Source organism: Heterocephalus glaber, unplaced genomic scaffold, assembly GCF_053883595.1.
Source record: "Heterocephalus glaber isolate CG9 unplaced genomic scaffold, H.glaber_assembly_v1.0 deba00001454, whole genome shotgun sequence".
Lineage (NCBI taxonomy): Eukaryota > Metazoa > Chordata > Mammalia > Rodentia > Bathyergidae > Heterocephalus > Heterocephalus glaber.
Genome location: NW_028258303.1, coordinates 13,738,092 through 13,750,400, shown reverse-complemented (window position 1 = coordinate 13,750,400; position 12,309 = coordinate 13,738,092). Strand labels below are relative to the sequence as shown.

The window sequence follows — 12,309 nt, the reverse complement described above, 5'->3', positions numbered from 1 at the left end:
AAAAGGACAGTTTTAATAAGCATTTAGGAGATTTTTCACAGTGGAACTATTTTGCTGAGTGCAGCCATGCACTTACATTCATGATTTTCCAAAGTTACAATAATTTTACCCATTATCCATGTTAACATTTCACCTCATGAACAAATCATTGGTATTGCTGACAGAGGAAACTGCAGAAGATATCCAGTCTTTTGGGAATATAAATTTAACTCATTAAGAGTTCAGGAAAAGAAATGCTTGCCACAGTTGCCCACAGTTGGATTCAGTCCCCAGCACTGAAAAAAATGGAAGATGAACAAAGAAAAAAGTATACATTTTTGCTTTACTTTATAAGCCGTCTCTTGATCTTAGCCAAAGGCCAAGAGGTGATATATAAGCCATCTCTTAAATTTGAACTCTTTTTTTCCCTTGGTTAATTCGTGCAGTTTTATTTTAGGGAGATTTATAATATATGTTGGACTTTTCAAAATAATGAAAATAACAGTATTGCTTCCTTTAAAGAGCAGTTAAGGGCTCAGGTCTCCCAGGGGGCAAACCACTAATGAAGGGTCTCTTAAAGGGCTGGGTAGTAGAAGTTACATAACCTGGAATTGGTGATATCACAGTAATAACACTTTGTAATAATGAACTTAACTGAAGAGGAAATAAAAATTTTATGAAATGTGTTTTATCACTTTAATATTTGGCCAATAATGATTAACCAAAAAGATTTATGATAGTTTTAAATAATTTATTCCTAGTGACTTTCAAAGCATATTAAGTGCCTAAGGAAATCTTAATGGAAAAATAATAATTGTATATATGGTATGTAGTGTTATATTTCAATGCATGTGTACTTTGTAGAATGATCAAATCAGGCCAGTTAACACATCCATTACCTCACTTACTATTTCTTAAAGGGGTTTAAAAAATCTTCTGTTATTTCACACATTCTTTTCAGCATATCCTGAGAAGAAATATTATTACTTTTAAATATTTATTTGCTAATAGGGTACCTTGATAAGTTATGTTGCCTAGAAAATAACAAAATATAAAAATCTTCCAAAAATTAAATATTTTTTTGATAGACACAAACTGTCACAGAATTAGGGGGAAGAAACACATAAAATTAGTAGTTACTTTACAGTTTGATTTATTATAGTAATAACAGCTCCATATTCTTCTAAGTATTATTTTAAGGATAAATTGTAATTTAAAAAAATTCTATTACATAAGTAATACTATATTATAAATTGTTCAGTCTAGAAAAGTTGAAAATTTTGAAGAAACTTAAAACATTATTGAGGAAAATACCTATTTCCATGTCCTAAAAATAGTTGCTATTTTTAAAACTTGGGAATATTTTCTTCTACACATTTTTCTATGCACTTACATACTTGTTTACAGACATATTTTTAAAATAAAATTGAGAGCACATTATTGGGATTTTGTGTGTGTGTTTACTGCACTTAATGCATTTTCCATGTTACTAAAATTCTTCAAAACCAATTATATTAATATATATTGATTTGGCTTTTTCCCTACAGTTGGACATTTAGTTGTTTATAGGTTTATGCTGTTATAAAATCATGTGGTTAAGAGCATCTTTATACATAAATTATTATCTTCATATTTATTTCATTTGGAAAGATTTGTTAAAAATATTTATTAAGTCAAAGTATAAAAAGTCTAACTTACTGACTTAAGAGAGGCCTTTGTTGATTGGTATCCAGGAGCTTAATTCCTTAGATTTTTTGTTGTTGATTTTATGTTTCTCACTTTTGGGTATCATTCATATGAACTATGATACAGAAAAAAATTATTTTTAAAAATTACTTCTTTATATGTGAAATTTACTATCCCCTACTACCTTAACCTATTGTATGCTCAACTTACTTGAATTACTAGTCTTGAGGAAGTGAAATCTATTGGAGTGAACTCTACATCAGGAGCCAAGAGACCTGGAATGTAATTCCACTCCTAGCTGAGTGAACATGAGAAAATCATGTTACTTTTTCTGGCTCTTTCATGTTTTAAAAGCTGCCATTGGCAGCTGCTAGCAATAAGGTAAGATAGATAATATCTTTTACATGAATTGTTTCAACTTAATCACACTCATAACGCTGAATATTTTTATGTCTTAATCTGTGTTTACTTCTGTTATGTAGATAACAACTTTTCTTTCATCTTAGGAAGTGGAAACAGAGCAATACTTCACTCTCTTTCTGCCAGCATTGAAGGAGCGTGGATATGATGGATTTTTTTCTCCAAAGTCACGTGCCAAAATCATGTCTGAGCAGGAAAGAAAACATGTGGATGGTTGTGCAATATTCTTCAAAACAGAAAAGTGAGTTAAAGTACAATAGTGTAAACTTAATTATCACACGTTTAAAATTGTCTTTGAGGGCTCACAGGTAGAATGTTTGCCTTATATACATAAGGCCCTGGGTTTGATCCCCAGGACTGCAAAAAAAATGAAAAAATACATTTTCATAAACAAAAAGTTATGAAGCAGTTACTATAGAAAACTTGTGAATGTTTTATTTCCTAGGCTATTTTAGAAGTAAAGATGTATATTGTATTATTTATGCTTTTATTGGAAGATTGCACTTAATGGTAGGAATTGTTGACTTGAATATGGTTTTAGAATCTTCCAAATATATTTTCACATATAAAATATTAGTGTCTGTATAAAATAAAAGTAGTACCTTTTAAGATTAGCAGTAAGTTATTTGGGTATCTATCTGTGGTTTTTCTCTTCTTTTTTCCTTAATAGTTGACCTTTTTCAGAAACATTAATTTTATTAACATTTTCATCATTTTTAATTAACATTTCATACATTTAAAAAATCATTTATTCACGTAATATTTACTGAGCATTTGTTTTTTCACTTTTTTTTTTTTTTTTTTTGGTACCGGGGATCGAACTTGGGTCCTTGCACTTGTGCTGCAGGTGGCGAAACCACTGAGCTAAATCCCCGGCCCTGAGCATTTTTTTTTTTTGACAAGCCTTGTGCTAGGCATGATAGACATGAAGAGAAAATTTAGTTCCTTATCTCACAGAAAGCTCAAATCCAGTAGGAAAAGATAGGCATGTAGAACAATTACAATATAATATGGCGTGCCTGTAAGAAAGATATGCATAGGTATAGGTAAAGGAGGACACAAGAGAGGCACTTAGGGAAGTGGGAACTTAAAGGATTGCTTTAGAAGGGCAATAACTAAAATGTGTAAAGTCAGAGGTTGAAACCTCATGGTTAATAATTTGGAATTGATAAAATTAGGGAACCTACTTATAGGAAGGCATATACACACTTGTGGCTGTTTTTCAATATTTCCTTGCTTATAATAAAGTCATTAGTATTTTTGTTGATCAGACATCTTAACAGCATGGCTATTTTAAGTAAACAAATTCAGTGAATTTGAAAGATATTTATTCCATTATTTATACTTAATTTCCATGATTTTTAGTAGCAATAATCTCATTTTGGTTAATATTTAGTCCAAATCCTGTAGTATTTGAGGTCAGATTATACTGAATTCTGTAATTTATTATGAATTTTAGAATAAGAATTGCTATTTTCCCATAATGTTTACATGTCAGGCCTTTTCTGATTATTTATATGGATTGTAATTTTTAAAGCAATCTGTAGAAGGAAGGCAATCAAATATCATTCCCGCACCTCTACCTTTTGAAAGTACTTTTGTAAGTACTGTACCACTGAGCTACATCCCCAACCCTTTTTATTTTTATCTTAAGACAGGGTCTTGCTAGGTTGTCCAAACTGACCTTGAACTTGTAGTCTTCTTGCCTCAGCTTTCTGAGTAGCTGGTATTACAGTTGTACACCACCACTCCTGGCTATTTGTAGATGAGAAAACCAAGGAACAGACAGATACAGTAACTTCCTCAAGGTTACACAGTGGTCTGATTTCCTTGTCTATGCTTTTACATAACTGTTATAATAAGTGAAATATTTAGGCATTTTAGCTTCCAGTATTCTACTACTACTTTTCTTAACTATTTAAACATTTTTTTATTAGTATATGCTTACAATACATAATAATTACATTTATTGTGGGCTATTGGTATATATAATATTGTAGTTTTTATAAGGTTACCTCATTTAGAAAGTTTGCCATGAATTTGACATTTGCTACCTTTGTTCATAAACAATTATCTTTGAAATATAATTTTAAAAATAACTGGTAACATTGAGACATCTAATACCAAGCTCATTTTCTATTTTCCATTATTTCTTTCAAGACAATATAGATTTTTATCATTCTCCTCACAGGTTTGAGAGGAAAGATATAAAATTCCTTGATAGTTTATAGAGATGGGTTAAGGTTTTGAAAACATAATTATAGTTGTTCTCTGGGAAACTTTAGAGACTGGGTATTTACAAATTGAGTCTTGAATTATTAAAAATACTGTGAACTGTTTCAGAAACAAATACACAGAAAATATTTAGATGTATATTCTGTTTTTCTTTCCTTCCTCAACTGTTTTTTCCTAAGTAGTTCCATGGACTCCACAACAGATGAAGATTTTGAGTGTGATACATTATTTCATTGTACCTCTTCTAAACTTCTTTCCTGGAATGGCAGGACTATCTCCTATATAGAATAAAATCATTCTTTGTCCTGATTTACCCTTGTCATATTTGCTAACTGTCCATTACAAAACTATTCCGAATTTAACACAAAGTGCATTATCTGCCTTCATTCTTTCTTCAGATTAGAGTCAGATGTTTCTCCTATTTATCTAGCTATGTATGAGTCACTTACTCTTACTAGATCTATTTCTTCATTTGTATATTCTTACCATGTAAGATCTTTGGTGGTGTTTTAGACAGGGTCTCACTATGTAGTTCATGCTAGCCTTGAACTTAAAATGTAGCCCAGACTGGCCTGGAACTCATGGTAGTCATCCTATACCAGCCTCCCCAGTGCTGAGATTAATGATGTGCATACCACATCCAATGTAAGATCATTTTTTAATGTTGTTTACAAAACTAACAGTCAAAAGAGAGCTGTAAAGGAGTGCTTTGACTCTGCAAGCATTTTGAAACACGCATTCTCAAATCAGAGTATCAGATAATTTCTAATCTTCATGGATGATCATTTAATTGTGCATGGAAAATAGTATAGAGTAACAAATAGAAACTATAATTACTGTAATGTTTAGCAAAATACTTATCCATCATGATGAAAGGATACGGTATTGCTTAGTCAAGGCAAGTGCAGATTACCAGTATTCAGAGAATTAGAATGTAATAAAATATTCTACTTCAGTTTTTTTTTTTACGCTGAAAATCAAACCTAGGGTCTTGTACATGCTAAACACATGTTTTACATTGAGCTATACCCTAACCCATCTAATTTAATTTAATTTAATTTGGGGGAATTCAGTAGGTATCTCAAGATTTAGCAGTATTTTTGGTCATTATTGTAAACACCATTTCTGGGAGGTAGTTACATGCATAGAGATTGAAGAAAATATAATTTTGATTGATAAAATACGAGAAATTAGCTTTTGCTTTCTTTTATTTCAAATATTATCTGTAATCCGAAGCATTTTGAATATTGTATAATGTGTGTGAATAGAAACTGAGTTTATAGACAGTTTTTTTTTAGACTCAGAATTTAATTTCTTTTTGCCATGTTTTGTTCAATAGCAGTGATGGTGAACCTTTTATAGCTTTTCATGATACAAACAGCCTACCGCAGCATGTATGCCATAGATTTGCCACCACTGTTCTATACATTGAATTGTTAGTAGAAATGGAGTTTTGGAGACAGGGACATAACTTGAAGTCTAGAACAGGAAAAAATGGAGATGAGTATAGTTACTAGAATTACCTGCTGTTCCTGAGGTTAGCAGTTCTGACCATCTGATCTTGCTTTATTTTAAATGAAAGAGAAAGGAAAAGACGAGAGCAGCAGTTTATAACAGTGTGTCTATGACACTTTCAGGAAGCAGCCTCTCATCATAGGATTGGAAACTCAGGTTGTCATGACACTTAGTCCTTGCTGTATAACTTCGTTTTCTAACCTGCTTCTAGTTTCAGGTACTAGGAAAGACCGAGTCTTTGCTTTTTCTTATATTGTTACAGGTGGTTTTGCGCTTGGGAAGAGGGCTTTCAAAGGTTATAGTATCATTCCAAAATGGTATATTATCTTTTCAAAACACTACTGTGTTATTCCTATCTCATTGGTCTCTCTTATTTCCTTTGTCATAGGTGGTGGTTGCATTTTGAACTTATTTGTGTGATTTTTGTAAAAGAGATTTTCATTTCTGGCTTCATCTGTTAACTTTTCATTAATTCAAGATAGAACATAAAATTATGGCTTTGTTTCCTTACCCTTCAAATACAGATAACAATAACTGTTTCCTGTAAGTTGGAGGTTTCTTATTGGCAGAAATGATAAAATAATATAGATGGTGCTTATACATTTTTCTTCCTTGTTTACCTTTGTCTCTTAAGTTTGCCTTTTCTAGTTATTTTTTGGCACTTTCATGATTATTTAAGTGATATAAGAATATTTTTATAGTACTATATACTAAATATAGACTAAAAACTTTTGGTTTTAAGATTGATCCAGAAAAGGAAGGTATGTATTAACTTTGGAGTGATCATAGTTATCTTTTTGTTGACTATGTATTGCATTGTACCTTTTTGCTTGTAAATGAATTTGGGGTTGGAATATTACTTAAGAACTATTGATTTGTTTAGTTGCTCATAATTGGCATAAACTGTCCTTTGCTTAGCATTAGTGTGTCACATGACAATCCATCACACCACAAGTTGGTAAGAAATTGAGTTAATTCCTTTGTTGGAAGACTTGTTTTGTGTTCTTCCTATACATGAAACACTCAACCTAATATCTTTCCAAGTCATGTAAGAAGTTTTTTTCTTTCTTTCGTCGTCATGTCAGTCTTCATTATATATATGCCTTCTTAGACCCATATGAACTTTTGTTTAGATTTTTCAGAAAAGTGACTATGAAGAATTGTTACCATGAAATCAAATAGCATCAGGAATAGTGCTTATTGCATCTCCATATGAGCCACAGAATATGAATAATAAATGAATTCTAAGTAGCAAAAGACAAGATTTTGCATATTGACAAGACTTTGGTGGTATCAATTAATGACTAAAAAGTAACTATAAACCAATATGTCTTATTCAAAAGAAATATAGAAAGGATTAGGGAAGATACGCATATTTTGGAATGTTTCTGTGAGACACAAGTAGGAACAGTAGAATATATTTGGTTGGGTGCAGGAAAAGAAGGTAAGTAATATTGTTAATGTAGTATAGATTGAATGTGTGTAATTTTTACTCCATTACAAAATGAATTATAAATACATACTGTATAAGATAAAGTGAAACAAGGTAAATTGTACAAAAGTATAACTATCAGCATCAATGCTGAATCCCCCACCCTCCAGTTTCCTTGTGCTGAGCTATATCCCCAACCTCTTTTATTTATTTGTTAATATTTGAGACAAGGTCTCGCTAAGTTGCCCAGGCTGGGCTCAATGTTGCGATCCTCTTGCCTCAGCCTCCTAGAGTGCTGGAATTACAGGTGTGTGCCACTGCACTGGATATCTTTTTTTTTTTAAAAAAAAGAACAGAATTCCTAAGAAATCCTTTAGGTTCAATAAACATATCTATATTCTTATTTCTGACCAGAATAAAATAACTCTTGTTGATTCGTTAGTTCTCAACTATCTTTTTGGTGCTTTGACTCTTGGTGAAGCTGAAGTGATAAGACTTGAGAGAGTATGACTTTATCCCCTTTACAATTTGTGAGAATCATGAAAGGGAGTGTAATAATGATGTATGTGCCCTGTTCAGGAAAGCTAGTTTTATTTTTTTGGATTTTATGAAACCAAAGACACTGAAAGTAACTCAAGAGGACTGGAAACTTAAAAGTGAAAAGTATGGCAATATAGTAATAAATTGTATCAGGGGAAAAGACATTTGGAAGCATCTAATAAGCCCAATAATCATATTTAGGATTCATTTTTTAAAAAATTTTTAAAAAATAAAATTATATTTTAAAAAGTTTTAAGAAGCTATAATCATTGTCAAGAAAATTAAGAAAGAAAGGGACTTGATGGACATGCCAAGGAAGACTGCCAATGAGGAGGGTATTTTAAGTAACATTATGTTTTGTAAATAATAAGGAAGGGATAGACCCTCTGTGTATTGTATAATTACTCATTGAACATGAATAAACAGAGGTATTCTTTTCCAAGCTGGGCCTAGAAGAGTGGATCCCGTAAAGAAGAGTGGTAAGAACAAGAGTCCTTCTACCATCAGCTGAGTAACCTGGGAGTGCATTATCAGCATTCATAAGTACATCCATGCAGTGGGCTTTAAAAAGCATGTTCCTTTGGCACTCAGAATAATTAGGATGTTTTCCCTAAAGGAGATGAGGACTCCCAAGTGTGTACCTTAATACCAGGCTCAATAAAACTGTCCGAGCCAGAGGGGCAAGAAATGTCTGATATATCCATAGGTGGTTATCCAGAAGATGTAATGAGGATGAAGATTCACCAAATAAGCTCTATACTTTGGTAACCTATGTCCCTGTTACCACTTTCAGAAGTCAGTCAATATAAAAGAACTGTCCATTGTCAGTTATAAGCCGCCCCCCCCCAAAGAAAACAGAGCTAGAGGCGTGCCACGGCTCCCAGCATAGAGGAGGCTTCTGGGTAGGTGTGCCGTGGCTCCCAGCACAGAGGAGACTTCCAGGTTGGCGTGCCATGCCTCCCAGCCAAGAGGAGTCTTCCAGGTCAGTGCGCCATGGCTCCCAGGCAGGAGGAGGCTTCCAGGTAGGCGTGCTGCAGCTCCCAGCATAGAGGAGGGTTCCGGGTAGGCGTGCCACACCTCCCAGCACAGAGGAGGCCTCCGGGTCGGTGTGCCACGGCTTCCAGCCCAGAGGAGAATTCCGGGTTGGCATGCCACGGCTCCCAGACTAGAGGAGACTTCCAGGTTGGCACACCATGGCTCCCAGGCAGGAGGAGGCTTCCGGATAGGCATGCTGCGGTTCCCAGTGTAGAGGAGGCTTCTGGGTTGGCGTGCCATGGCTCCCAGCCAAGAGGAGACTTCCAGATCGATGTGGCATGGCTCCCAGCCCAGAGGAGACTTCCAGGTTGGCGTGCCATGGCTCCCAGCATAGAAGAGGCTTCCGGGTAGGTGTGCTGTAGCTCCCAGCACAGAGAAGGTCTCTGGGTCGGTGTGCCACGGCTCTCAACCCAGAGGAGACTTCCAGGTTGGTGTGCCACAACTCCCAGCCCAGAGGAGACTTCCAGGTCAGTGTGCCACAATTCCCAGCCCAGAGGAGACTTCCAGGTCACCGTGCCATGGCTCCCAGCACAGAGGAGCTGAGCCACATGGGTGCCAGGAACCACCCCCCCACACACGTCAAAATGAGAAAACAGGTTAAACAAGCCTCCGAACCAGACTTCCAGATCACCTATAGCAACCCCAAAGGGAAACGAGATGGAGCACTCTGATACTCAACCACCTGGACTCCCTGAATTGGCAACAAAAGAGGATATGGAAAAAATGAAATCAGAAATAATTTCTCACATAACAGCAAAGATTGTGCCCATAGTACAAGACATGATTAATAAATCTAGAGAGGATACTGATAGAAACATAGAGGAGCTGAGGAACATGATGGAATGCCAACGTAGGAAACAAATTGAATCCGTAAAACAGATGCAAACAGATTTCCAGGAGAATAAAAACTCCATTGAAAGTCTATGCAGCAGAATGAGCCAATGTGAAGACAGAATTTCAGATATAGAAGATAAGATTGCAATTAGTGACCAGGAAAAAAATTTCTTTAAAATTTTAAGGAACCACGAGAAATCAATCCAGCAGCTGCTAGATAATGCAAAGAAAAATAACAAGGCTGATTGGACTCAATGATGAAACAGGAGAGAGTGCAGATGACATAAAAAAACTGTTCACAGAAGTGATGGCAGAAAACTTCCCAAGCAGGGGAAAAGAATTTGACATACAGATAAGCGAGGCATATAGGACTCCAACTAGCCTTGATCAAAAAAATTCTACACATAGGCACATACTTGTTAAGATTCCAGAAACTCAACAGAAGACCAAAATTCTACAAGTAGGTAGAGAAAAGAAACAAATCATATACAAAGGAAAGCCCATCAGAATCACAGCAGACTTCTCAGTGCAAACCCTCAACGCAAGAAGAGCTTGGAGTGATGTGTTTCAAGCCCTAAAGGAAAACAACTTCCAACCCAGATTGGTGTACCTTGCCAAACTATCTTTCAAAATTGATGGTGAAATGAGATACTTTCATGACAAAGAGCACCTTAGGGACTTCATGAATACCAAACCAGCACTGCAAAAAATTTTAGACAAAATCCTAGGAAAAGACAATGAGGATCACAACCCCAGGAAGCCCAGCAGAATGAATTCACCAGGCACAACAAGAAATTAAAAGCAAATGGGGAGGATCAAACAAAAAGAAGTCATGACAATGACAACTCAGTACATATCAGTTATAACCATCAATGTTAATGGTCTCAACTCACCAATCAAAAGAAATAGACTGGCAGAATGGGTCAAGAAGCAAGATCCAACAATATGCAGCATGCAAGAAACACAGTTCAAAATGAAACACATTGATTAAGAGAGACAGAGAAGGACACTATATCCTTGTAAAGGGAACAATCCAAGAGGAAGAGAAGACAGTCAATAAAGATATATGCACCAAACACTAGTGCACCCAACTACATAAATACTAACGGACATGAAAAGTCATATTTGCACTAATACAATTGTAGTGGGGGACCTCAACACCCCACTGTCACAAAGAGATAGATCAACTAGACTAAAAATAAGTAATGAAATACTAGAACTCAAACTCTTGAACATATGAACTTAACATGTTTACAGAGTGTTTCACCCCACAAAATCAGAATACACATTCCTTTCAACTGCACATGGGTCATTCTCCAAAATAAACCACGTACTCGCTCATAGAACATATTTAGGTAAGTGCAAAGGAATTGAGGTTATCCCCTGTATATTATCAGACTATTGTGCGATGAAATTGGAGATCAACAGCAAAAGAAACTGCAAAAACTTCATAAACACATGGAAATTGAACAACACACTTCTGAATAACCAATGGGTCACAGAGGAAATTAAAGAAGAAATCAGACAGTTCCTTCAATTAAATGACAATGACAGTACATTGTATTGGAATCTATGGGACACAATGAAAGCATTCTTTTGAGGGAAATTCATAGCAGTGAATACTCATATGAGGAAAACAGAACGAGCCCAATTAAACAACCTGATGCTGAACTTCAAGATTCTAGAAAAAGAAGAGCAGGACAAACCCAAAGCTCATACAAGGGAGGAAATTATAAAAATCAGGGCAGAAATCAATGCAATGGAGACAAAGAAAACTACAAAAAAATCAATGAAGCCAAGAGTTGGTACTTCGAAAGAATAAACAAAATAGACAAACCCTTAGCCAACCTTATCAGAAAAAGGAAAGAAAGGGCCCAAATTCATGCAATTAGGAATGAAAAGGGTGAAATTACAACAGACCCAGCAGAAATCCAGAGAATCATCAATACCTACTTCCAGAACCTATATGCCAATAAGATAATAAGGAAAACACAGAAGAAATGGACAGATTCCTAGACATGTACGAATTAACAAAGTTGAATGAAGACCTAAAAATTCTAAACAACCCAGTATCAATGAAATTGAAAATGTAATTAAAAACTTACCAGCTAAGAAAAGCCCGGGTCCTGCTGGCTTCATTGCTTAATTCTACAAGACATTTAGAGAGGAACTACTGCCACTACTGTTTAAACTCTTTCAACGAAATTGAAAGGGAAGCAGTATTCCCGAAATCATTCCTGGAAGCAAACATCACCTAGATCCCCAAAGCAGAGAAAGACCCAACCGAAAAAGAGAACTATAGGCCAGTTTCACTAATGAACATAGATGCAAAAATCCTTAATAAGATACTGGCGAATAGAATGCAGAAGATCATCAAGAAGGTCATACACCCTGACCATGTAGGATTCATCCCAGGGATGCAGGGATAGTTCAACATAAGAAAATCAATCAATGTAATACACTATATCAATAGAGCCAGGGACAAAACCCATATGATCATCTCAATAGATGCAGAAAAAGCATTTGACAAAATCCAACATGCATTTATGATAAAAACCCTACAAAAAATCAGACTAGGTGGTCTCTACCTCAATCTGATAAAAGCCATATGAAAAACCAACAGCCAATATCAT

The 12,309-nt window shown here is 35.1% G+C and overlaps 1 protein-coding gene across 9 annotated transcripts in view; it reads left to right on the top strand.

Annotated features, from left to right (window-relative positions):
- Cnot6l (CCR4-NOT transcription complex subunit 6 like) overlaps nucleotides 1-12,309 on the top strand; it is a 127,735-nt gene that overhangs the window by 90,793 nt on the left and 24,633 nt on the right. For all 9 annotated transcript variants that reach the window (XM_013073355.3, XM_087215875.1, XM_087215877.1 and 6 more), the window contains one exon: nucleotides 2,172-2,326. In XM_013073355.3, the coding sequence (XP_012928809.1) occupies nucleotides 2,172-2,326 (155 nt within the window). The remainder of the gene's footprint in view (nucleotides 1-2,171; nucleotides 2,327-12,309) is intronic.